Below are 27823 nucleotides of genomic sequence, written 5' to 3' on the forward strand. Positions count from 1 at the left end.
TAAAATTATATTACCATTGTTTATTTCATTTTATTTACAATTAAAAAAAAAAATCAAATCAAAACGAAATACAAACATTGATAAGATAACCAAAGTTTTAAAACCACAGAAGAGACCTGATGTTTGGTTAAAGTACCCATTTTAAATATAATCGATAGATACAAAAGATTTAAACAAGCTTGGCTAATTATATATAAAATAAATTAACTGGAACCATAGGAATTGATAAAAATAAAAACAATAATAAATTAATAATGAGAAAGTTAATTTATGTTGCTGGCTTCCGGTTCTGGAGCTGGCAAATCTTGAACCTTTGTTAAACGTTTTGCCCCTCTACCTGGTGGGCCCTTCGGTTTGGCGAATTTCGGGCGATGTAAATTGACTTTTGGATGTAATTCCTCTTGTAAAAACTCTTCAGAAAGTTCCTTTCCATCATCTATCTCAAGCTATGCAATCAATCAAATATAAACAACAATTATAAAACATAGGCTTTTACTGTGCTGATTTATACATATCTATGTATATATAAACTGTTATTTGTGTAGTTAATTTAATAGAAACTAAAAACACACTTTTGCATCAGGCCTTTTCTGTAACACAAACCAAATTGATACAGGATGTAATCATTAATTTACATACCAATATGATGAACTGATTATTTTGCAATCCTTTGTACCTATTAAGTTCGAATAAAAAATTAAATCAGATTGAAAAACAAATATCAAATTGAAATAATGAATAGCTGATAGATAAAATGGCATAAAATTTATTATTAAATTGTATTCAATAGTGAAAGATGTACAGTTTTAATTCCGTTTAATTAACAAAATATAATGAATTTGTTTTGCAAATACAATTATAACTAGTATCCTATTTACAGAATAGGCCTGGCACAACTATTAAATTCAATGCATCCAGGCAAGAACGGTGTTAAATTGCATACAGTGCAAATAATATTGGAATTTTATACCTTTTTCCTCAATTATTGTAAATATTTAAAAAAATCACATTTCTTGATAAATTATTAATTTTTGCAAATTAAATTAGGAGGAAAGTTAAGAAATGATTAACTTTTGTTTCTAAAATGTTCATTGGTCATTTGTGTGTCTTATAACAATAGCTTGCAAATAAAGAATGGCTTGTATACATTTTCTGTGATTGAGCAAAACAAAAATTGAATAAAAACATTACAATATTGGTTGGCTATGGTTTATTAAAATATCGCAATTTTTGAAAAAGAAAAAAAATATATATTTTTTTTATTTTTGTATAACTAATTATATCACTTTGCTTATTTATCACGTCACAGTTTAATCATTGTCGTTTATATATTTTTATAATTACTAATTTGCATACTCAAGCTTTGAATCATTTCACGAATGAACTATTAGATTCATAATCATGTACAAGTACAGAAAATAGTACGTTCTTTTATTAAATATAACTTAAATAAAAGACATGTTCTTTTATAATATTAAACTAATCATTAAATAATAACATGATCAAACGCCCCATACATGCATGTTAGAAAACGTTATCTTTACATTTATTAGAGATATCAAAATTAAATTTTGCACATGATCTCTCTAAGTTCAAATAGTTAAATTGTTTGAAAATGCCTTATGCAAAAGCTTGATATATTTTATAGTTACTGAGATGAACGCATTTTTGCATCGGTGTTCTGGGACGTTACCTTAGGAGCATTTTGAAAATCTGCTGCAAACATTAACCTTAGCAACTGAATTGCAGAGCCTGTTGGCAGTCTTTTAACAGGTTTTTAATTGTCTGTATAAAGACGACTGTCGATAGTCTTCTGCGATCAAGATTTCAAAGGCAGATTCACTTCTTTGTCGGAAACAGGATGGTTCGCGCGGATTTGCAGTAAATTTTTAAATTACTCTAAGGCTTAATTGCAGACTCTACATACGAAAGGTGACCAAATTTTTACATATACAGTTTTTAATATTCCTATAGTAAATGGGCTGTACAGATATATAAATCTAGCAGCTTCAGTCTTAAGGTACGTACACACTTCCAATCGAATGGAGACCGTACTTTATTGCGTAGCACCCTTATAGGCTGCCGGTTCGATGTGAATTGTATCAAATCGAACAGACTCTTATATGTATATAAGTGTGATTCGGGACAAGGTATGGTTTGCCGTTCGGTTGCAAGTGTATACGCACCTTTACAATATACATTTGTGCATAAAGCTCTTAAAATATATTTAAAATGAAATAAACAGCAAATAATTATAATTTAATATACATTTAATAGATGTCTTATAATATGCGCGCATCAAGTTGGCTTGTAAATAATTACCCTACTATCTGTGTTTAGCTAAAAATCGCATTGTTCATAGATATTATTTTTATCACGTGTGCACGAAAAGTGATTCTTCGGTGTAATTTATCTGACCGAAAATGACTACTTTCACGACAATTTCAGTCATGCATAGCACTAGAGTTTTTCTTCATTTTCGTCTCTTCGGAGAAACAAATTCCCGCTGCTTTGCGCCGAAATTGAAAGAAAACTCTAGAACCCATGCTCGGCTACAAGACTGACCAAAAAACAATTTTCAGCCTGGTAGTTAATTGTGGTAAAAAGAACCATTTTCCATACATTTGTGATGAAAAGTATCGTGTATAACACGGGATGAAATAATTTGACGATTACACTCGTGTGTGCAATAGTTAACTTTCCTCCCTTGTTATACAATATACTATTACTTGTATAAAAAAAAATTACGTAAGCTGTTTGTGTTATGATCGCTCTGTAGACGTTTACTTAATTCTCTGAAAACCACATACAGTATGTGTTTTACTGCAAAGAGCTGTTAAGGGGTAACCTGCTGTCAGTAACTTTAAAAAGATCGATTTTTCATTTCTTCAAAATATTTTCCTAGAATTTCATGCTTTTCCCATTAACATTAATAATTTTCCATCTTGCATTGTATAGCATGGTAATAGCTTCTACTTATTATCGGATTGAAACAGATAGCCGCTTCTCACCCACCCCTGTTTTTACGTTAATTGGCAGCTGAGCCATCTGCGGAGAGGACGAACTAATACTACAAACTTCTATACTTGCATTCAAATATTTCGAAAAGTAACTGCAAATATGCAGTTTGCTTTAAGTAGTTTATATCTATAGAATATTAATAATTATATTGTATTCACTGTCAATGCTTTAGGAAACGGGAAGTTTAAACGCGCTTTGGCAAAGTTTAACGAGTAATTCAAGATTACAAAAAAGCAAAAACAAACAAAAATGTAGAAGATTGTCTTGAAAAACTGATGTAACCCTATAAGAAGACAAACCGACGCAAAAGTTCAATAATTATTTAGCAAAGGACAAGCGTATGAGCCCTATCACTTCGAGGGGGAAGTCTGGTCAATCTGGGATATTTATTTAAGTCAATAATTTTCATACTTCCAATCTATTAATGTTAATATAACTTTGTATACGTATAAAGATATATTTCGAGAAGAAGAAACCATATTGAAAAGTATACTTTAATGTATATGTATATAGGTAGAACGTTTTAAGTCGTAGTCTGCAGCAAAAACGTCGAGAAACATAGGGACCGTCAAAATTTGTAAAAAAAAAAAGAAATCAGAATACATTTCATTTGTGTATGATTATAGTATGTGCATGAACCTCCAAAATCCAAAAAAAAATTGTATAAAATGGCGCACATAAGATGAAAATGAATGATAAATTATGCATTTCATTTTGCAATAACTTTTTACGATATTATTATTTTTCACATTTTTGAGGTTCGCGCGCACAAAACTTTTATTAGCTTTAATTTAAGACCACGAACTTGTGTATAAATCAGATAGAAATTCGATTTGCTATTATTCCCGCCAGCTTGAAAAACATATAGTTTCGAGAAAAACGTGTTTAAAGTTTTCGGTTATATTTAACACTTTGCTGCCCGGTGACGAGTTAACTCGTCTTTCCATGCACATATACGTTATACAATTGCCGGTCAACAAGATGTGTTAACAAACGCCACTTTGTTCTAGCTGATTGGCGCACACCACTCCGCTTCTCCCGTTGTAATTATATTTTGCGGTCGAATCGTGCCCTATAACTGCGAAAATGTGTTCTCCACACGTGTATAAAAATATTATTAAATAATAAAAGAAAAAATCGATTTTTTTCCGTTTGACCAGGCTCCCCTTTAATTCACAGGAGTATCTACTGTCTGCCCACTATCTCTTGACAATCGCAAGGGAAGGATCGTATCTTTAGTGTGGCTTGATAAATATAAGAAAGCTGTTTTTTGCCAACATTTTCGCGAGATGTTTTGAAAATATTTTGACAGATGTATAACGGGTTTATAAAACTTCCGCGAATGAAATCATAAGAGAAGAAATGGAATGTGCAAATATTAAATTTAACTTTCCAGAAATGGTACATGTGGAAGAAACACGTGTACTTTTCGCGTGTCGACGTGACTATTCTTGCGGAAATATCAAGCAAAATGGATCATCGAGACGTCAGTGAAATCGAGTTTCAATTTACAATTTTCAAGTGTTTGAGTAGGGCGGCATTATTAAAACAGGTACAAGGGAAGCAATTATCAAAATAATTACGAAAGTTACAATGTCTTATTATGGCATTTTGCTTCAAAATACTACACAACGTCGATTAAAAATTATTTACCCGGTAAATAATATTGTTTAGCTGATGCTAAATACAGTTCAAAAGTCTAATAATTTTAAATATTATTAAAATTGCAGCAAACATCGCTTAACACCCTCTTGCTTATTTAGTCCATTCGGTCCCAATTTACCTTATATCTTAATAATGTTGTTATTATTAGAATTCTTTGCGCATTTATCACAAATGTATGCGAAACGTACAACTCTTGAAAAATGTTTATTAACTGAAGTCATTTTAGGAGTCTGGGACATAGTGTCTCAGTGAATCACAATGCAAGCTGTCTTGCACGTTTTTATTTTCCACTGAATACATTTGAACTTAGTTTCGGATATTTGTCCTAATAGAACATATTATATAGAATCGAAAGGGTCAACGAATTAATGAAGGTTTGGGTAGTTTTAACTATTACGGCGCGTACATATCCACTTGCAACCGAAGCGCGAACACTTTTATTAAAAATCACAGCAAATGCAAAAAAATGACAAAACGAGATTCTATTTCGAGATTTAATTGCAGGTAACCCCTTAAAAATACTATATCCCGCATTAAATCTCCTTTCATTTATACTTAATAAATTTGGAAATAAAACCTTCAAATATTTTATAAAAATATTGTAGAGATTCATAAATAAAAGTCCCAGGTAACAAAAGTGGTCATACTGACATCATCAAGATAAAAAATTCGGTAGTTTTTACGTCATCGGGATAAATTTGTTAATGAGAATTTGAATAAAGTATTACTAAATATAATAGGAAACCACAAACTCATATAATTGACTTTTATATTCTCTAAAAAAATATAAACTCTTTTATTATAAAAATACAAAATAGTAAAAATAAGATATCTAGTCTTTTTATTCTCTACCCTTAATCAATCTGTTATCAGCAAATTGAAAGTATTGCTCTATTTTTGGCAATTATATAATACAAGAGATTCATAAATTGAAGGTTTAATTTTCAAATTTATTTTATGCCACACATTAATCATATTTAAAAAAAATTGTAGAATACATAGAAAAAGTGGCTTCTTATAGTTATCCATCAATCGTTAGTCAATTAAAATTACCACCTTTAAAAGTTATATTGTAATTGATAGAATTATTTACCAAAACTTTCTATTTTTGTTTTTAAAATTTAGAAAAATACATTAACGTTTTACTGTGTTGGATGTTTATATTAATTATATTACTTTTATAAAATAAATATAAAACATTATGAAACAATAAAGCATGCGTAACTATTAATTTGTTTTAATATGAAATTTTCTTGACTTCAATCGCACTCAACTATTTATGAGTTAGGATAATAGATTGACTGATGTTAATATCACAAGTTAAATATGTTGGAAGAAAAATATTTTAGATGAGTTTTTAGTTCAACTTTATATATGGTACTTTTTAAAATTACTGAAAAGAAATGAAAACTAGAACTGGTTAACTCAATATACAAGATCGCTTCTGCTTAGACTTTTTCTCTATTATAGAATGAATAGGAGCACAGGGTGTCGTTGGAGTTGCAGGAGTTATAGCAGCTGTTTCTTTTATGATTGGAGGATCTTCCAACATGTCAGCAAGTTCTTCACCGCTATTTACTTCCAACTGAGATTCATTTTACATAAAACATATATTTTCTAAGAAGCTTAATATGAAGAGATTGATTTACAAAAGCAGCAGCAGAGAAATAAAAATTGTATAGCATTAGCAGAATATAAAATTAACCAGAAAAAAAGACCATATACAAATAATACAAGCAGAGTTTTATAATGCAACATATTAAAAATATACTGTTGTGTTATTTTACATCACAGTTTGCGTTATAAGTCATTTTACATTGCAAGCACCAAATTTCATATAAAAGAAATTAGTTTTACTGACCTTTTTAACTATGTGTACTCCTAAGGATTGAATAAGATCTAGTAGCGGTGCTTTACATGAAGAATATAACATCCTTTCTTTTATGCTACAGTTATAGCCAGGCATACTGTATATAAACACTAAAAAAATCACAAAAATATATTCTCTCAGTAAATAAAAAAGTAAAATAAAAATATTTACCTATAGATTCCATATAATCTCCTTCATGAGTGTGTTTAAAATTATACAGATGATATCTTGCAGAATCAGATGGAATTTTAGTAGGTAATTTATCCAAAGAAACATCACAAGCTGTTTCTAAATGAATTTTTTCTTCATTTATACCAATTTTTAATTGAAGATATTCATAAATTCCTTTTCCTAAATCAATGATAGCTTGTTTTGCTTCATCAGTTACAGGAAAAGCTACTCCACTTAACGTTTGATGCCTTGATTCTACACTATAATCAGTGGAAACAGAAGTTTTCTTAAGCTCAGCTAATTCTTCTTCTGCAGTGGTCAGAGGTACAGGAGCTGCGTCATTTCTTTTATGTTTACGATAGCCATCTAAGGTTATATCTTCAGGAATAGTACCATGCAATTCCTCCTTTATAGAGCCAGTACCAAATTCCTGTTTCAAAGTTGCTTTTGTAGATGCATAAAGCATTTTTTGTCTAACTGGCGCAATATCAGGAGACCAAGATATAAATAGCCAATCATAACCTGAGTCAGGGGACCTAGTATCAAGTCTATATAAAATATATGCTGGTTGATTTTCAATAATCAATGGTTTAATCATTTTATCATAATCATCTTGCCATTTGCCTATTGGCTTGGAAGAGCATGCAGGAACCAGTTCTTCTAAAATGAAAAATAAAAATAATTTATCTCAATTTGTTTGAAAACTATAATAACACATGGGTAAGTTTTAGTCAGATTTCAAGTATGAAAATTATTAAACATGACCTCAGCCTAAGGTTTCTTTCGAATTATTAATAACAAATGATAGTTTAAAAAACTGTATACATACCATTTTCTATAGAAATTTTTAGTACTCTTATCTTTCCATCTCGACATTTAGCAAATATCTTTTTCAGTGCATCATTTGCTGAAAAGAAATAGTAATAATGAAACATCAAGTATATAGTGGAGGTTAGAATATTTTGATTGAATTAATACGAATGCTTATTAAAAGCAGAATTACTTATCATGACAATTAAACATTTTATACCTTTTATTCCTGTTTGATGTGACATTTCCTTATTAGAGTTTATGGGTTTACACAAGAAATCTCCGCTTCAATTTCAGAGTTTATACAATTCTAAATTCTTGTCAATTGAATGAAGCAAATAAATTAGGTGCTTTTAGTGCCTATTTATCTAGTGTCTTTAGGTTCGGCGACACTTTTACCCACTTTACGTCTTTATGTACAGTTACTTCGTTGTATAAAGTTGGGAGCACTGACAGACTCTTTCCCAATTTGGTCCAATCAATGCTCCATATTCCATATGGTCCTTGCCTGGGGTCCGCCGCGCCCCGCCATGGGCTGCAACTTGCGAGTTGCGAGGCGCGAAGTGCGAATCACAAATCTTTTACACCACCGGCCCGCGCCCCGCGCCCTGCGGCCAGTGCGGCCTCCTAAGCAGCGTTGCCAAGTCCGCCATGTTGGAAGATACTACGCTGTATAGTTTGTTGGCGAGAATTGAATATACCACGCAAAATGTATAGTAAGTGTGATTCACAGAGAAGAAACGAAGTATAGTGTTTTAGGTATAATAAGCTCTCAGTGCTTTCGGACGTGTTTAGGCCATTAAAGGTACGATTTCACTTGTCGCTCGTCGCTAGCGACAAATGGTCACGTGGGATAAAGTATACACTTTCTGCGACACTGAAATAAAGTTGAATTTATCCAACTTTTCAGCGACATCGCTAGTATCGCCCGTATCGCCTTTATCACTGCTCTGTATACTATGTATTCAACGGAACGGAACAGGCGGATCGTGTGAATTTTAAATTTGAAAAATGGATGGAAATTCAAATTGAAAATACATTTGTCACAATTATAGCAAGCCGATACATATGAAGCTAAAATAATATAATGAATAATTATTGTAATTAATATATAAAAAACGTTGAATATAATTAAGCCAAAAAACAGGCTTTGCTTGTAAAATAATACGGCATATATACAGAGTGAAGCTGTTATACCGCCCTAGAATATAGATGCGGAAAGACGAGTATCTCTTTAATTATAAAAGATATTCAATTTGTGCATAGGACATTCTCGAATCCTCTTGTTATTTGCTTTCGCAAAGGTCATATAAAAAAATTGAATATCTCTTATAGTTAAAAAGATATGCATCTTTTTCTACTAATGTTTTGGGGCGGTTTAAGTTCCTCACCCTGTACAGATTTCTTACTAAAAACAGAATCTTAAATTGTAACATTTTTATTACAAAATAAATTCAATTAAGTTTTATTATGAGTAACATGTAGCAACAATGAATTTTACTAATAAAATTATCAAACTAAGGATAATTATAACTTTACTAATGTAAATTATTATTTTCTGATATATGAACTATATAATTTTCATCCTCTCATGCTATATAGGAAAATGAAGGAAATATTTTCATAACAAGGATTTAAGAAAACACATTCATTTCAAATATATATGAAACCTTTATTAATTCCTCATTCAATATATGTGCATACCTCATAACTTTTGATTATTATTTGAATATTCACAATTTTTTTATACATGCAAATTAAATTCAAATGTCATACACCATAACACGACACCACAGTCACTACCCCTAAGAAACCATTATGCGATTGCTGCTAGCGATTACCCGTTTCCTTCGTTCCTACATTCAGAACCCGCCTCAGAATATGTCGCTGCTAGCGACGAGCGACAAGTGAAAACATAGGAGAGATAAACTGCATATTCTGTCGCTAGTGTTGTGCAGTTTGAAAAATCAGAGTCTTTTAGTGTCAGTCGTGAAGTGCTCGTCGCGTAGTGCGGTTCTCCTGCGTAGTGTTCGTTAAAAAGAAATCGCGTAGCGCACAGCTGCTTCAAAAATCCGAGTCTGTAGTGTCAGTCGTGAACTGCTCGTCGCGTAGTGCGGTTGTCCCGGTAGTGTACGTTTAAAAGAAATCGCGTAGCGCACTGCTACTTTAAAAATCCGAGTCTGTAGTGTCAGTCGTGAACTGCTCGTCGCATAGTGCGGTTTTCCTGCGTAGTGTACGTTAAAAAGAAATCGCGTAGCGCACTGCTGATTTAAAAATCCGAGTCTGTAGTGTCAGTCGTGAAGTGCTCGTCGCGTAGTGCGGTTCTCTCGCGTAGTGTTCGTTAAAAAGAAATCGCGTAGCGCACAGCTGCTTCAAAAATCCGAGTCTGTAGTGTCAGTCGTGAACTGCTCGTCGCGTAGTGCGGTTGTCCCGGTAGTGTACGTTAAAAAGAAATCGCGTAGCGCACTGCTACTTTAAAAATCCGAGTCTGTAGTGTCAGTCGTGAACTGCTCGTCGCGTAGTGCGGTTTTCCTGCGTAGTGTACGTTAACAAGAAATCGCGTAGCGCACTGCTGATTTAAAAATCCGAGTCTGTAGTGTCAGTCGTGAACTGCTCGTCGCGTAGTGCGGTTGTCCCGGTAGTGTACGTTAAAAAGTAATCGCGTAGCGCACTGCTACTTTAAAAATCCAAGTCTCGAAGTGTCAGTTGTGAAGTGCTCGTCGCGTAGTGCGGTTCTCTTGCGTAGTGTTCGTTAAAAAGAAATCGCGTAGCGCACAGCTGCTTCAAAAATCCGAGTCTGTAATGTCAGTCGTGAACTGCTCGTCGCGTAGTGCGGTTGTCCCGGTAGTGTACGTTAAAAAGAAATCGCGTAGCGCACTGCTACTTTAAAAATCCAGGTCTCGAAGTGTCAGTTGTGTAGTGCTCGTCGCGTAATGCGGTTCTCTCGCGTAGTGTTCGTTAAAAAGAAATCGCGTAGCGCAATGCTACTTTAAAAATCCGAGTCTGTAGTGTCAGTCGTGAAGTGCTCGTCGCGTAGTGCGGTTCTCCTGCGTAGTGTTCGTTAAAAAGAAATCACGTAGCGCACAGCTGCTACAAAAATCCGAGTCTGTAGTGTCAGTCGTGAACTGCTCGTCGCGTAGTGCGGTTGTCCCGGTAGGGTACGTTTAAAAGAAATCGCGTAGCGCACTGCTACTTTAAAAATCCGAGTCTGTAGTGTCAGTCGTGAACTGCTCGTCGCGTAGTGCGGTTTTCCTGCGTAGTGTACGTTAAAAAGAAATCGCGTAGCGCACTGCTGATTTAAAAATCCGAGTCTGTAGTGTCAGTCGTGAACTGCTCGTCGCGTAGTGCGGTTGTCCCGGTAGTGTACGTTAAAAAGTAATCGCGTAGCGCACTGCTACTTTAAAAATCCAAGTCTCGAAGTGTCAGTTGTGAAGTGCTCGTCGCGTAGTGCGGTTCTCTCGCGTAGTGTTCGTTAAAAAGAAATCGCGTAGCGCACAGCTGCTTCAAAAATCCGAGTCTGTAGTGTCAGTCGTGAACTGCTCGTCGCGTAGTGCGGTTGTCCCGGTAGTGTACGTTAAAAAGAAATCGCGTAGCGCACTGCTACTTTAAAAATCCAAGTCTCGAACTGTCAGTTGTGTAGTGCTCGTCGCGTAATGCGGTTCTCTCGCGTAGTGTTCGTTAAAAAGAAATCGCGTAGCGCAATGCTACTTTAAAAATCCGAGTCTGTAGTGTCAGTCGTGAAGTGCTCGTCGCGTAGTGCGGTTCTCCTGCGTAGTGTTCGTTAAAAAGAAATCGCGTAGCGCACAGCTGCTTCAAAAATCCGAGTCTGTAGTGTCAGTCGTGAACTGCTCGTCGCGTAGTGCGGTTGTCCCGGTAGTGTACGTTTAAAAGAAATCGCGTAGCGCACTGCTACTTTAAAAATCCGAGTCTGTAGTGTCAGTCGTGAACTGCTCGTCGCGTAGTGCGGTTTTCCTGCGTAGTTTACGTTAAAAAGAAATCGCGTAGCGCACTGCTGATTTAAAAATCCGAGTCTGTAGTGTCAGTCGTGAACTGCTCGTCGCGTAGTGCGGTTGTCCCGGTAGTGTACGTTAAAAAGTAATCGCGTAGCGCACTGCTACTTTAAAAATCCAAGTCTCGAAGTGTCAGTTGTGAAGTGCTCGTCGCGTAGTGCGGTTCTCTCGCGTAGTGTTCGTTAAAAAGAAATCGCGTAGCGCACAGCTGCTTCAAAAATCCGAGTCTGTAGTGTCAGTCGTGAACTGCTCGTCGCGTAGTGCGGTTGTCCCGGTAGTGTACGTTAAAAAGAAATCGCGTAGCGCACTGCTACTTTAAAAATCCAAGTCTCGAAGTGTCAGTTGTGTAGTGCTCGTCGCGTAATGCGGTTCTCTCGCGTAGTGTTCGTTAAAAAGAAATCGCGTAGCGCAATGCTACTTTAAAAATCCGAGTCTGTAGTGTCAGTCGTGAACTGCTCGTCGCGTAGTGCGGTTCTCCTGCGTAGTGTTCGTTAAAAAGAAATCGCGTAGCGCACAGCTGCTTCAAAAATCCGAGTCTGTAGTGTCAGTCGTGAACTGCTCGTCGCGTAGTGCGGTTTTCCTGCGTAGTGTACGTTAAAAAGAAATCGCGTAGCGCACTGCTGATTTAAAAATCCGAGTCTGTAGTGTCAGTCGTGAACTGCTCGTCGCGTAGTGCGGTTCTCCTGCGTAGTGTTCGTTAAAAAGAAATCGCGTAGCGCACAGCTGCTTCAAAAATCCGAGTCTGTAGTGTCAGTCGTGAACTGCTCGTCGCGTAGTGCGGTTGTCCCGGTAGTGTACGTTAAAAAGAAATCGCGTAGCGCACTGCTACTTTAAAAATCCAAGTCTCGATGTGTCAGTTGTGTAGTGCTCGTCGCGTAGTGCGGTTCTCTCGCGTAGTGTTCGTTAAAAAGAAATCGCGTAGCGCAATGCTACTTTAAAAATCCGAGTCTGTAGTGTCAGTCGTGAACTGCTCGTCGCGTAGTGCGGTTCTCCCGCGTAGTGTCCGTTTAAAAGAAATCGCGTAGCGCACTGCTACTTTAAAAATCCGAGTCTGTAGTGTCAGTCGTGAACTGCTCGTCGCGTAGTGCGGTTGTCCCGGTAGTGTACGTTAAAAAGAAATCGCGTAGCGCACTGCTACTTTAAAAATCCAAGTCTCGAAGTGTCAGTTGTGTAGTGCTCGTCGCGTAATGCGGTTCTCTCGCGTAGTGTTCGTTAAAAAGAAATCGCGTAGCGCAATGCTACTTTAAAAATCCGAGTCTGTAGTGTCAGTCGTGAAGTGCTCGTCGCGTAGTGCGGTTCTCCTGCGTAGTGTTCGTTAAAAAGAAATCGCGTAGCGCACAGCTGCTTCAAAAATCCGAGTCTGTAGTGTCAGTCGTGAACTGCTCATCGCGTAGTGCGGTTGTCCCGGTAGTGTACGTTTAAAAGAAATCGCGTAGCGCACTGCTACTTTAAAAATCCGAGTCTGTAGTGTCAGTCGTGAACTGCTCGTCGCGTAGTGCGGTTTTCCTGCGTAGTTTACGTTAAAAAGAAATCGCGTAGCGCACTGCTGATTTAAAAATCCGAGTCTGTAGTGTCAGTCGTGAACTGCTCGTCGCGTAGTGCGGTTGTCCCGGTAGTGTACGTTAAAAAGTAATCGCGTAGCGCACTGCTACTTTAAAAATCCAAGTCTCGAAGTGTCAGTTGTGAAGTGCTCGTCGCGTAGTGCGGTTCTCTCGCGTAGTGTTCGTTAAAAAGAAATCGCGTAGCGCACAGCTGCTTCAAAAATCCGAGTCTGTAGTGTCAGTCGTGAACTGCTCGTCGCGTAGTGCGGTTGTCCCGGTAGTGTACGTTAAAAAGAAATCGCGTAGCGCACTGCTACTTTAAAAATCCAAGTCTCGAAGTGTCAGTTGTGTAGTGCTCGTCGCGTAATGCGGTTCTCTCGCGTAGTGTTCGTTAAAAAGAAATCGCGTAGCGCAATGCTACTTTAAAAATCCGAGTCTGTAGTGTCAGTCGTGAACTGCTCGTCGCGTAGTGCGGTTCTCCTGCGTAGTGTTCGTTAAAAAGAAATCGCGTAGCGCACAGCTGCTTCAAAAATCCGAGTCTGTAGTGTCAGTCGTGAACTGCTCGTCGCGTAGTGCGGTTTTCCTGCGTAGTGTACGTTAAAGAGAAATCGCGTAGCGCACTGCTGATTTAAAAATCCGAGTCTGTAGTGTCAGTCGTGAACTGCTCGTCGCGTAGTGCGGTTCTCCTGCGTAGTGTTCGTTAAAAAGAAATCGCGTAGCGCACAGCTGCTTCAAAAATCCGAGTCTGTAGTGTCAGTCGTGAACTGCTCGTCGCGTAGTGCGGTTTTCCTGCGTAGTGTACGTTAAAAAGAAATCGCGTAGCGCACTGCTGATTTAAAAATCCGAGTCTGTAGTGTCAGTCGTGAACTGCTCGTCGCGTAGTGCGGTTCTCCTGCGTAGTGTTCGTTAAAAAGAAATCGCGTAGCGCACAGCTGCTTCAAAAATCCGAGTCTGTAGTGTCAGTCGTGAACTGCTCGTCGCGTAGTGCGGTTCTCCTGCGTAGTGTTCGTTAAAAAGAAATCGCGTAGCGCACAGCTGCTTCAAAAATCCGAGTCTGTAGTGTCAGTCGTGAACTGCTCGTCGCGTAGTGCGGTTTTCCTGCGTAGTGTACGTTAAAAAGAAATCGCGTAGCGCACTGCTGATTTAAAAATCCGAGTCTGTAGTGTCAGTCGTGAACTGCTCGTCGCGTAGTGCGGTTCTCCTGCGTAGTGTTCGTTAAAAAGAAATCGCGTAGCGCACAGCTGCTTCAAAAATCCGAGTCTGTAGTGTCAGTCGTGAACTGCTCGTCGCGTAGTGCGGTTTTCCTGCGTAGTGTACGTTAAAAAGAAATCGCGTAGCGCACTGCTGATTTAAAAATCCGAGTCTGTAGTGTCAGTCGTGAACTGCTCGTCGCGTAGTGCGGTTCTCCTGCGTAGTGTTCGTTAAAAAGAAATCGCGTAGCGCACAGCTGCTTCAAAAATCCGAGTCTGTAGTGTCAGTCGTGAACTGCTCGTCGCGTAGTGCGGTTGTCCCGGTAGTGTACGTTAAAAAGAAATCGCGTAGCGCACTGCTACTTTAAAAATCCAAGTCTCGATGTGTCAGTTGTGTAGTGCTCGTCGCGTAGTGCGGTTCTCTCGCGTAGTGTTCGTTAAAAAGAAATCGCGTAGCGCAATGCTACTTTAAAAATCCGAGTCTGTAGTGTCAGTCGTGAACTGCTCGTCGCGTAGTGCGGTTGTCCCGGTAGTGTACGTTAAAAAGAAATCGCGTAGCGCACTGTTACTTTAAAAATCCGAGTCTGTAGTGTCAGTCGTGAACTGCTCGTCGCGTAGTGCGGTTGTCCCAGTAGTGTACGTTAAAAAGAAATCGCGTCGCGTAGTGCCTTTTGAATAATCCGAGTTTCGTAGTGTCAGTCGATAAGTGTTTGTCGCGGAGTGCGGTTGTCCCGCATAGGACACGTTAAAAAAAATCGCGTCGCGCACTGCTGATTTAAAAATCAGAATCTGTAGTGATAGTCGTGAACTGCTCGTCGCGTAGTGCGGTTCTTCCGCGTAGTGTTCGTTAAAAAGAAATCGCGTAGCGCACTGCTACTTTAAAAATCCAAGTCTCGAAGTGTCAGTTGTGAAGTGCTCGTCGCGTAGTGCGGTTCTCTCGCGTAGTGTTCGTTAAAAAGAAATCGCGTAGCGCACAGCTGCTTCAAAAATCCGAGTCTGTAGTGTCAGTCGTGAACTGCTCGTCGCGTAGTGCGGTTGTCCCGGTAGTGTACGTTAAAAAGAAATCGCGTAGCGCACTGCTACTTTAAAAATCCAAGTCTCGAAGTGTCAGTTGTGTAGTGCTCGTCGCGTAATGCGGTTCTCTCGCGTAGTGTTCGTTAAAAAGAAATCGCGTAGCGCACTGCTACTTTAAAAATCCGAGTCTGTAGTGTCAGTCGTGAACTGCTCATCGCGTAGTGCGGTTGTCCCGGTAGTGTTCGTTAAAAAGAAATCGCGTAGCGCACTGCTGATTTAAAAATCCGAGTCTGTAGTGTCAGTCGTGAACTGCTCGTCGCGTAGTGCGGTTGTCCCGGTAGTGTTCGTTAAAAAGAAATCGCGTAGCGCACTGCTACTTTAAAAATCCAAGTCTCGAAGTGTCAGTTGTGTAGTGCTCGTCGCGTAGTGCGGTTCTCTCGCGTAGTGTTCGTTAAAAAGAAATCGCGTAGCGCAATGCTACTTTAAAAATCCGAGTCTGTAGTGTCAGTCGTGAACTGCTCGTCGCGTAGTGCGGTTGTCCCGGTAGTGTACGTTAAAAAGTAATCGCGTAGCGCACTGCTACTTTAAAAATCCAAGTCTCGAAGTGTCAGTTGTGAAGTGCTCGTCGCGTAGTGCGGTTCTCTCGCGTAGTGTTCGTTAAAAAGAAATCGCGTAGCGCACAGCTGCTTCAAAAATCCGAGTCTGTAGTGTCAGTCGTGAACTGCTCGTCGCGTAGTGCGGTTGTCCCGGTAGTGTACGTTAAAAAGAAATCGCGTTGCGCACTGCTACTTTAAAAATCCAAGTCTCGAAGTGTCAGTTGTGTAGTGCTCGTCGCGTAATGCGGTTCTCTCGCGTAGTGTTCGTTAAAAAGAAATCGCGTAGCGCAATGCTACTTTAAAAATCCGAGTCTGTAGTGTCAGTCGTGAACTGCTCGTCGCGTAGTGCGGTTCTCCTGCGTAGTGTTCGTTAAAAAGAAATCGCGTAGCGCACAGCTGCTTCAAAAATCCGAGTCTGTAGTGTCAGTCGTGAACTGCTCGTCGCGTAGTGCGGTTCTCCTGCGTAGTGTTCGTTAAAAAGAAATCGCGTAGCCCACAGCTGCTTCAAAAATCCGAGTCTGTAGTGTCAGTCGTGAACTGCTCGTCGCGTAGTGCGGTTGTCCCGGTAGTGTACGTTAAAAAGAAATCGCGTAGCGCACTGCTACTTTAAAAATCCAAGTCTCGAAGTGTCAGTTGTGTAGTGCTCGTCGCGTAATGCGGTTCTCTCGCGTAGTGTTCGTTAAAAAGAAATCGCGTAGCGCAATGCTACTTTAAAAATCCGAGTCTGTAGTGTCAGTCGTGAACTGCTCGTCGCGTAGTGCGGTTCTCCTGCGTAGTGTTCGTTAAAAAGAAATCGCGTAGCGCACAGCTGCTTCAAAAATCCGAGTCTGTAGTGTCAGTCGTGAACTGCTCGTCGCGTAGTGCGGTTGTCCCGGTAGTGTACGTTAAAAAGAAATCGCGTAGCGCACTGCTACTTTAAAAATCCAAGTCTCGATGTGTCAGTTGTGTAGTGCTCGTCGCGTAGTGCGGTTCTCTCGCGTAGTGTTCGTTAAAAAGAAATCGCGTAGCGCAATGCTACTTTAAAAATCCGAGTCTGTAGTGTCAGTCGTGAACTGCTCGTCGCGTAGTGCGGTTCTCCCGCGTAGTGTCCGTTTAAAAGAAATCGCGTAGCGCACTGCTACTTTAAAAATCCGAGTCTGTAGTGTCAGTCGTGAACTGCTCGTCGCGTAGTGCGGTTGTCCCGGTAGTGTACGTTAAAAAGAAATCGCGTAGCGCACTGCTACTTTAAAAATCCGAGTCTGTAGTGTCAGTCGTGAACTGCTCGTCGCGTAGTGCGGTTGTCCCGGTAGTGTACGTTAAAAAGAAATCGCGTAGCGCACTGCTACTTTAAAAATCCGAGTCTGTAGTGTCAGTCGTGAACTGCTCGTCGCGTAGTGCGGTTGTCCCAGTAGTGTACGTTAAAAAGAAATCGCGTCGCGTAGTGCCTTTTGAATAATCCGAGTTTCGTAGTGTCAGTCGATAAGTGTTTGTCGCGGAGTGCGGTTGTCCCGCATAGGACACGTTAAAAAAAATCGCGTCGCGCACTGCTGATTTAAAAATCAGAATCTGTAGTGATAGTCGTGAACTGCTCGTCGCGTAGTGCGGTTCTTCCGCGTAGTGTTCGTTAAAAAGAAATCGCGTAGCGCACTGCTACTTTAAAAATCCAAGTCTCGAAGTGTCAGTTGTGAAGTGCTCGTCGCGTAGTGCGGTTCTCTCGCGTAGTGTTCGTTAAAAAGAAATCGCGTAGCGCACAGCTGCTTCAAAAATCCGAGTCTGTAGTGTCAGTCTTGAACTGCTCGTCGCGTAGTGCGGTTGTCCCGGTAGTGTACGTTAAAAAGAAATCGCGTAGCGCACTGCTACTTTAAAAATCCAAGTCTCGAAGTGTCAGTTGTGTAGTGCTCGTCGCGTAATGCGGTTCTCTCGCGTAGTGTTCGTTAAAAAGAAATCGCGTAGCGCACTGCTACTTTAAAAATCCGAGTCTGTAGTGTCAGTCGTGAACTGCTCATCGCGTAGTGCGGTTGTCCCGGTAGTGTTCGTTAAAAAGAAATCGCGTAGCGCACTGCTGATTTAAAAATCCGAGTCTGTAGTGTCAGTCGTGAACTGCTCGTCGCGTAGTGCGGTTGTCCCGGTAGTGTTCGTTAAAAAGAAATCGCGTAGCGCACTGCTACTTTAAAAATCCAAGTCTCGAAGTGTCAGTTGTGTAGTGCTCGTCGCGTAGTGCGGTTCTCTCGCGTAGTGTTCGTTAAAAAGAAATCGCGTAGCGCAATGCTACTTTAAAAATCCGAGTCTGTAGTGTCAGTCGTGAACTGCTCGTCGCGTAGTGCGGTTGTCCCGGTAGTGTACGTTAAAAAGTAATCGCGTAGCGCACTGCTACTTTAAAAATCCAAGTCTCGAAGTGTCAGTTGTGAAGTGCTCGTCGCGTAGTGCGGTTCTCTCGCGTAGTGTTCGTTAAAAAGAAATCGCGTAGCGCACAGCTGCTTCAAAAATCCGAGTCTGTAGTGTCAGTCGTGAACTGCTCGTCGCGTAGTGCGGTTGTCCCGGTAGTGTACGTTAAAAAGAAATCGCGTTGCGCACTGCTACTTTAAAAATCCAAGTCTCGAAGTGTCAGTTGTGTAGTGCTCGTCGCGTAATGCGGTTCTCTCGCGTAGTGTTCGTTAAAAAGAAATCGCGTAGCGCAATGCTACTTTAAAAATCCGAGTCTGTAGTGTCAGTCGTGAACTGCTCGTCGCGTAGTGCGGTTCTCCTGCGTAGTGTTCGTTAAAAAGAAATCGCGTAGCGCACAGCTGCTTCAAAAATCCGAGTCTGTAGTGTCAGTCGTGAACTGCTCGTCGCGTAGTGCGGTTGTCCCGGTAGTGTACGTTAAAAAGAAATCGCGTAGCGCACTGCTACTTTAAAAATCCAAGTCTCGAAGTGTCAGTTGTGTAGTGCTCGTCGCGTAATGCGGTTCTCTCGCGTAGTGTTCGTTAAAAAGAAATCGCGTAGCGCAATGCTACTTTAAAAATCCGAGTCTGTAGTGTCAGTCGTGAACTGCTCGTCGCGTAGTGCGGTTCTCCTGCGTAGTGTTCGTTAAAAAGAAATCGCGTAGCGCACAGCTGCTTCAAAAATCCGAGTCTGTAGTGTCAGTCGTGAACTGCTCGTCGCGTAGTGCGGTTGTCCCGGTAGTGTACGTTAAAAAGAAATCGCGTAGCGCACTGCTACTTTAAAAATCCAAGTCTCGATGTGTCAGTTGTGTAGTGCTCGTCGCGTAGTGCGGTTCTCTCGCGTAGTGTTCGTTAAAAAGAAATCGCGTAGCGCAATGCTACTTTAAAAATCCGAGTCTGTAGTGTCAGTCGTGAACTGCTCGTCGCGTAGTGCGGTTCTCCCGCGTAGTGTCCGTTTAAAAGAAATCGCGTAGCGCACTGCTACTTTAAAAATCCGAGTCTGTAGTGTCAGTCGTGAACTGCTCGTCGCGTAGTGCGGTTGTCCCGGTAGTGTACGTTAAAAAGAAATCGCGTAGCGCACTGCTACTTTAAAAATCCGAGTCTGTAGTGTCAGTCGTGAACTGCTCGTCGCGTAGTGCGGTTGTCCCGGTAGTGTACGTTAAAAAGAAATCGCGTAGCGCACTGTTACTTTAAAAATCCGAGTCTGTAGTGTCAGTCGTGAACTGCTCGTCGCGTAGTGCGGTTGTCCCAGTAGTGTACGTTAAAAAGAAATCGCGTCGCGTAGTGCCTTTTGAATAATCCGAGTTTCGTAGTGTCAGTCGATAAGTGTTTGTCGCGGAGTGCGGTTGTCCCGCATAGGACACGTTAAAAAAAATCGCGTCGCGCACTGCTGTTTTAAAAATCAGAATCTGTAGTGATAGTCGTGAACTGCTCGTCGCGTAGTGCGGTTCTTCCGCGTAGTGTTCGTTAAAAAGAAATCGCGTAGCGCACTGCTACTTCAAAAATCCGAGTCTGTAGTGTCAGTCGTGAACTGCTCATCGCGTAGTGCGGTTGTCCCGGTAGTGTTCGTTAAAAAGAAATCGCGTAGCGCACTGCTGATTTAAAAATCCGAGTCTGTAGTGTCAGTCGTGAACTGCTCGTCGCGTAGTGCGGTTGTCCCGGTAGTGTTCGTTAAAAAGAAATCGCGTAGCGCACTGCTGATTTAAAAAGCCGAGTCTGTAGTGTCAGTTGTGAAGTGCTCGTCGCGTAGTGCGGTTCTTCTGCGTAGTGTACGTTAAAAAGAAATCACGTAGCGCACTGCTGTTTTATAAATTAGAATTTGTAGTGACAGTCGTGAACTGCTCGTCGCGTAGTGCGGCTATCCCGGTAGTGTACGTTAAAAAGAAATCGCGTCGCGTAGTGCCTTTTGAATAATCCGAGTCTCGTAGTGTCAGTCGTGAGCTGCTCGTCGCGTAGTGCGGTTGTCGCGAGAAGTGTACCTTAAAAAGAATTCGCGCAGTGCCGTTTAAAAATCATTTTTTCGCGAGTGCATAACGTCAGCGTCCTCATCTCCATCGTCATCATAAACGCCATTATCATCGCCATCAACATCACCATTCCCATCTTCGGTATTATCGCAGAATATGTATGAATTATGGCTGGGAATTCGCTGAATGAGTGAGTCCCACGGGTAAAACCGTGGAAATTTTTTTTATTAACTAAAGAATGACCAAAAACCTATCAGTAGGTTACAGTTGGCCATTCTTCGGTTAAAATCATTTCTTGTTTTGTTTTTAATGTTTTTCAGATCCTCCGTATCGTCTATTTCTATTTTGCGCTTATTTTCTGTTTTTCATTAGGTTTAGATTGGCGTTATATATAGGCTTTTTAGCTTTGTGAATTAGATAGTCATTATAGTTTTCGGTATTAGGTAGGGTATCATTTTCAGGTTTCTTAATTCCTTTTAAAATAAAGGGAATCACCTCAACTTCATTTTCCACGGAGATTCTATCTTCCCACACGTCCAGTTCAACTAATAAAGGCACATCTTAATTGAATTAACGTTCACTCTCTCGAGAGAAAGATGCATCTCAATTAATAACTAGAATCAAATACCATTTTCCCTTTTTTTTTAAAATCGTATATTTTTGGTAGAATCTTCGTATTAAATACCATTTTTGCCAGTTCTTGAAATTCCAAATTATAAAATGAAATATGGAAATATTTTGTTTGAAAAACCTTCCATATTTCAGGTTAAATACTCGTTTTTTCAAATTTTATTAACATTTCTTATTTTCAGGTGGAGTGGAAGCGGACTATTCCTAGTGGCAAAACAGTCCAATATCGATATATATTCGATATGGAATTCATACCAACCCTGTACCCTTTTCTCCATCAGTTGGAGAAAGACAAACCATTATTTGGAGTCAAACCGTCATCAGAGGAGGACGTACTGACAAATATCCTAATTATTTTTCTACTTTTCATACTTGCTTAATTTTTTTAAGTTTTAAGAGGGACAAGTATAGGGCAAGGCTGTCAACGAGTAAGGCTTAATTACCTGTCCGTTTACTTAAGTCCACATTTATTTAAATAATTTCAAGGATAGATAAATTTAATCTTATTATTTTCATTCATTGTTAATTCAAGTACAGGTGTTTATTGAGAAGTGGACTCTCGAGTGTCAACTGGCTCGGGCTGATCCTCCTTCAGCGACTATCAACCCTTACTTACTTTGTCCTTGTGGACTCTCGACGTTGGCTCAATAAGTTCACCTAATAGGGGTCCATCTTTATTGATGTATAAATCGTTTCCTCGACGTAGTAGTTCTTCGTGTGACAACTCGGATCCACACCAAGGGACAAAGAAAGTAAGGGTAATTAGTCACTGAGGAGAGTATCAGTCATGATCTGGTTGACCTTTGTGTGAATTAACATTCACGCTCGAGAGGAGGAAGCTTTTCAATTAACCGCTGGAAAGAAGTAACAATTTCGTTAGCTTCTGTTTTCATTCACTTTTTGTAGCATGCTTTATTAATTTATATCTTTGTCTGTCTTTGAAATTCCTAATTAGAATCTGAAATGTGGGAATATTTTCCTTGAAAATCCTTCCACATTTCGGGTTGAATTCTCGTTTTTTTCCAAATTTATTCTAATTTTTTTGTTTGTTTCAGGTCGAGCGCTAGAGGACCATGGATAGTGACCCCGTATCCAATAACGACATAAACCCTATAACGAATCGACACCAATCATGCGCCATTACCATCCTGGGTTGGAGTGAGTCAAACCATCATTCGGAATCGAGCCGTCGTTGGAGGAAGACGTACAGGCAAATACATTCTTTTCTTATTTCTCATACTTGTTTAATTAATTTTATGTTTTAGGAAGGACGCTTATAGGACAAGGCTGCCAAGGAGTAGGAAGTAAACACTCTCCGTTTACTTAAGTCCACATTTATTTAAATAATTTCAAGGATAGATAAATTTAATCTTATTATTTTCATTCATTGTTAATTCAAGTACAGGTGTTTATTGAGAAGTGGACTCTCGAGTGTCAACTGGCTCGGGCTGATCCTCCTTCAGTGACTATCAACTCTTACTTACTTTGTCCTTGTGGACTCTCGATGTTGGCTCATTAAGTTCACCTAATAGGGGTCCATCTTTATTGATGTGTAAATCGTTTCCTCGACGTAGTAGTTCTTCGTGTGACAACTCGGATCCACACCAAGGGACAAAGAAAGTAAGGGTTATTAGTCACTGAGGAGAGTATCAGCCGTGATCTGGTCGACCTTTGTGTGAATTAACATTCACGCTCGAGAGGAGGAAGCTTCTCAACTAACCGCCGGAAAGATGTAACAATTTCGTTAGCTTCTCTGTTCATTCACTTTTTGTAGCATGCTTCATTAATTTATATCTTTGTCTGTCCTTGAAATTCCCAATTAGAATCTGAAATGTGGAAATATTTTCCTTGAAAATCCTTCCACATTTCGGGTTGAATACTCGTTTTTTCAATTTTATTTTTGTTTTCTTTCTGTTTCAGTTGGAGCGGGAGAGAGCCATGGATAGTGACCGCATTTTCCCAATATCGACATAAATCCAACACTAATCATGCGCCATTGCCATTCTGGGTTGGACCAAGTCAAACCCTCACTTGGAATCCGGACATCATCGGGAGAGGACGTACTGGCAAATAATTTATTTTTTTATTTCTCATACTTGTTTAATTTATTTTATGTTTTAGGAAGGACTCTTGTAGGACAAGGCTGTCAACGAGTAGGGCTTAATTACCAGTCTGTTTACTTAAGTCCACATTTATTTAAATAATTTCAAGGATAGATAAATTTAATCTTATTATTTTCATTCATTGTTAATTCAAGTACAGGTGTTTATTGAGAAGTGGACTCTCGAGTGTCAACTGGCTCGGGCTGATCCTCCTTCAGCGACTATCAACCCTTACTTACTTTGTCCTTGTGGACTCTCGACGTTGGCTCATTAAGTTCACCTAATAGGGGTCCATCTTTATTGATGTGTAAATCGTTTCCTCGACGTAGTAGTTCTTCGTGTGACAAGTCGGATCCACACCAAGGGACAAAGAAAGTAAAGGTTATTAGTCACTGAGGAGAGTATCAGCCGTGATCTGGTCGACCTTTGTGTGAATTAACATTCACGCTCGAGAGGAGGAAGCTTCTCAACTAACCGCTGGAAAGATGTAACAATTTCGTTAGCTTCTCTGTTCATTCACTTTTTGTAGCATGCTTTATTAATTTATATCTTTGTCTGTCCTTGAAATTCCCAATTAGAATCTGAAATGTGGAAATATTTTCCTTGAAAATCCTTCCACATTTCGGGTTGAATACTCGTTTTTTCAATTCTATTTTTGTTTTCTTTCTGTTTCAGTTGGAGCGGGAGAGAGCCATGGATAGTGACCGCATTTTCCCAATATCGACATAAATCCAACACTAATCATGCGCCATTGCCATCCTGGGTTGGACCAAGTCAAACCCTCACTTGGAATCGGGACATCATCGGGAGAGGACGTACTGGCAAATAATTTATTTTTTTATTTCTCATACTTGTTTAATTTATTTTATGTTTTAGGAAGGACTCTTGTAGGACAAGGCTGTCAACGAGTAGGGCTTAATTACCAGTCCGTTTACTTAAGTCCACATTTATTTAAATAATTTCAAGGATAGATAAATTTAATCTTATTATTTTCATTCATTGTTAATTCAAGTACAGGTGTTTATTGAGAAGTGGACTCTCGAGTGTCAACTGGCTCGGGCTGATCCTCCTTCAGCGACTATCAACCCTTACTTACTTTGTCCTTGTGGACTCTCGACGTTGGCTCATTAAGTTCACCTAATAGGGGTCCATCTTTATTGATGTGTAAATCGTTTCCTCGACGTAGTAGTTCTTCGTGTGACAACTCGGATCCACACCAAGGGACAAAGAATGTAAGGGTAATTAGTCACTGAGGAGAGTATCAGTCAAGATCTGGTTGACCTTTGTGTGAATTAACATTCACGCTCGAGAGGAGGAAGCTTCTCAACTAACCGCTGGAAAGAAGTAACAATTTAGTTAGTTTCTCTATTCATTCACTTTTTTTAGCATGCTTTATTAATTTATATCTTTGTCTGTCTTTGAAATTCCTAATTAGAATCTGAAATGTGGAAATATTTTCTTTGAAAATCCTTCCACATTTCGGGTTAAATACTCGTTTTTTCAAGTATATTTTTGTTTTCTTTTTGTTTCAGGTGAGGCGGCGCCGCCTCCCTCCCCGACGGTGTGCCACCTTGTCGTGGTGGGGGGGCTCACTTCTACAAGATCCCTTCCGATTAGTAAATGATTCGAATTAATTTTCTGATCTTTGGGAATCTTGTAGAAGTGCCAAGAGCACACCACACCTTAACGGGAATCCATATACCAACATTACAGGGCGAAAACTATTTCGCATGCAGCGTCGTCATTTGTTGACGGATTGTAAAGTTATTACAGGTTTTTGGAAATGCCAGAAGCTTATCTACTAAGTTACGTTAGGAAAATTAAAAAAAAATGAAAAAAATTTTTTGTTTAAATAAATATATTAACATTATTGAGAAACAACATTTAAATCGCAAAATCCCCCAACGTACTTTACTAGATAATGTTCATACGTTTCCAAAAAGTCCACAAAAATGCAAATCTGTCAAGAAATGACGATGCTGCATGCAAAATAAATAATGGAAGAATTTCGTGTTCGGGAAGTCGCCAACACGAAATTCTTCAATTATTTATTTTACATGCAGCATCGTCATTTCTTGACAGATTTGCATTTTTGTGGACTTTTTGGAAACGTATGAACATTATCTAGTAAAGTACGTTGGGGGATTTTGCGATTTAATTGTTGTTTCTCAATAATGTTAATATATTTATTTAAACAAAAATTTTTTTTCATTTTTTGTTAATTTTCCTAACGTAACTTAGTAGATAAGCTTCTGGCATTCCCAAAAACCTGTAATAACTTTACAATCCGTCAACAAATGACGACGCTGCATGCGAAATAGTTTTCGCCCTGTAATGTCGGTATATGGATTCCCGTTAATTATACTATAGTTTTCTTTCCCGGGTTGAATTATATTATTTAATTCATTACTACACTATCTGATGCCTGAGCTACATATGATTTAATTTCCCATTGTGTATATACGAGATAAGCGAGGATGAGTTATACATAGGCGCGCGTATTAGTACTACATAGTAAGAGCGCTGGTGTCTTTTTAAAGCAGTTCCTAAATGCATCGAAACATTAGAAAAAGCCATACCTGGCATTGGTTGTATCCCGCAAGGACAGAAACTGTAGCGTAGGATCTCGCAGTGAACAGAAACTATAGCGTAGGATCCCGCAGGGAACAGAAACTGTAGCGTAGTATCCTAAGGATACTACGCTATAGGAAAATTATACTACGGTTAAGTACGGTAGTAATAATTATACTACACTTGGCAACGCTGCTCTCCTAAGTTCCTAACCAAGGTTGCCAAGTCCGCCATCTTGAATAGTACTACGCTCTATAGTAAGTGAATTTGATATAAGGAATGCAGACTGCACAAAGTATACTGCCAGCGGAAATACGTCAGTAGCCATCTTAAATGCAGAACGTAATATATCAAAAATTATATATATTATATTCACAGCCTGTCACCGTGAACGGCGTGAACGAAGACAAATGTTTATTATACGGAAAAATAAAGTGTAATAAAGAAATAAGGAGTAGTGACAGCTTTGATCTATCTGACAGCTGATGTACTTATGGTATAAGTGAATAAATAAAATAAAAATGCTTTTCCTAAATTGATTTTTAATTTTGATAAAATGGTCAAATGTAGCCATTAATTAATTAGATTTGGTAATAAATACAAAAAATGCGTTTTATTATAACAAATGAGTTGAGGTAAAATAAACTCAATGTTTTTATATTAATTTGTTAACAAATGGATTTTTTATTTATTATTGAGTCCAATAAGTTAACGGTTATTAAAAAAAAAATTCTTTGTAATGAAACAAAAATGAAAAAATTTTAATCTTCACCAAGACTCGAACACGAGCCCACCGCATGATAAACGGCAACCTTACCGCCTGCGCTACAGCGCTCACTTGATGTACCAAGAGCAAAACAGCCTTTTTAAAGACTGACTACAATTCTTTTATTAATTCGTCATAAATGATCAAGAATTAGCTGTAATAATAAATACATTTATCTACATAGCATTATTGTACTAAATTTATTGTTTTTAATTTGAAGCATACATTTTGCATGAAGATATGATAATTTAAGGGTAACCATTCAGTACTCTATATACAAAACTATTCATATGCTCAACTATCATAAATTAATTAAGTAATATTATAATATTTGTTATATGTAGTCGAATAACTATGATAAACCAGCATATGAATAGTTGTGTATTTAGAGTATTGCATGAACACCCTTAAAGTATCGTATCTTCATGTAAAATGTATGCTTCAAATTAAAAACATAATAAATTTAGTGCAATAATGCAGTGGAGATAAATGTATTTATTATTGCAGCTAATTCTTGATCGTTTATGACGAGTTAGTGAAAGAATTGTAGTCAGTCTTTAAAAGGCTGTTTTGCTCTTGGTACATCAAGTGAGCGCTGTAGCGCAGGCGGTAAGGTTGCCGTTTGTCATGCGGTGGGCTCGTGTTCGAGTCTTGGTGAAGTTTGAAATTTTTTCATTTTTTTTTGCATTACAAGGAATTTTTTTTTTAATAACCATTAATTTATTGGACTCAATAATAAATTAAAAAATGCATTTGTTAACAGATTAATATAAAAACATTGAGTTTATTTTACCTCAACTCATTTGTAATAATAAAACGCATTTTCTGTATTTATTACCAAATCTAATTAATTAATGGCTACATTTGACCATTTTATCAATATTACAAATCAATTTAGGAAAAGCATTTTTATTTGTTTTGAGTTTTTAGGTAAACGCAGCACCACTTCACACGGATAACACGTAAAAATGTCACGGTTAGCGGTAGTCGCTCTTCTTCTAAAGCCAATGTTGCCTGAAGTCCAAATCACACCTATGCTCTCCAGGCATAGTTGTGTTTGTACCGCTTCCCTTTAAATTTTCTATACTCCTGCTGGCTAGCGCTTATCTTCATTTTTGTTGCTAAAAGCTTGATTCTGGCATCACTGCCGTGTGGAACTATTAGTTTGCTAATAAAAGCAGAGGCTTAATTTTAAGAGATTGCAACATATAGTAATTAATATAGTTACAATTGTAAAAAAAAAACAAAAATTTTATTTTACATATATTAACTTTAAATAAAATCCCACAAAGTACTGTAAAATATCTAACATGTTATATTATATATCTAATCTGTCAGCTTCTTTATTTTAATATTCATCTCAATTATCACAGTTTGATCCTCAGCGATGACACAGTAACCACATTATGGTGAATCTATTCTTTTTTTTTAATGTTCGATCCACATAGCTTCATCCTCAGCAGTGATACAGTAAACACACGTACATTACTATAATTTAAT

At 38.8% G+C, this 27823-nt stretch overlaps 1 protein-coding gene across 2 annotated transcripts; it reads right to left on the reverse strand.

Moving 5' to 3' along the window:
• twf (twinfilin actin binding protein) lies at positions 1 to 8041 on the reverse strand. 2 transcript variants are annotated; one of them, XM_066746794.1, is made up of 5 exons: positions 7758 to 8034; positions 7557 to 7634; positions 6728 to 7387; positions 6548 to 6666; positions 1 to 446 (listed from the first exon to the last, which is right to left on the reverse strand). In XM_066746794.1, the coding sequence occupies exons 1-5, from the start codon at positions 7780 to 7782 to the stop codon at positions 264 to 266; spliced, it is 1065 nt and encodes a 354-aa protein (XP_066602891.1). In that variant the 5' UTR covers positions 7783 to 8034; the 3' UTR covers positions 1 to 263. The 2 variants fall into 2 exon arrangements, with proteins under 2 accessions (XP_066602891.1, XP_066602892.1); XM_066746795.1 differs by lacking the exon at positions 1 to 446 and adding an exon at positions 5890 to 6271 and having other exon boundaries at positions 7758 to 8041.
• Positions 8042 to 27823: the final 19782 nt, after the last annotated feature.

Source organism: Prorops nasuta, unplaced genomic scaffold, assembly GCF_024137725.1.
Source record: "Prorops nasuta isolate Cenicafe-Biocafe unplaced genomic scaffold, Cenicafe_Pnas_1.2 PNAS00003, whole genome shotgun sequence".
Taxonomy (NCBI): Eukaryota; Metazoa; Arthropoda; class Insecta; order Hymenoptera; family Bethylidae; genus Prorops; species Prorops nasuta.

Excerpts from the sequence above, each read along its gene's own strand:
- twf (XM_066746794.1), bottom strand. The coding sequence starts at position 7,782 with ATGTCACATCAAACAGGAATAAAAG. Across the intron at positions 7,388-7,556 it reads AAAAATTTCTATAGAAAATG|AAGAACTGGTTCCTGCATGC; the intron begins GTATGTATACAG and ends TTTTCATTTTAG. Across the intron at positions 447-6,547 it reads GAGTACACATAGTTAAAAAG|CTTGAGATAGATGATGGAAA; the intron begins GTCAGTAAAACT and ends TTGATTGCATAG.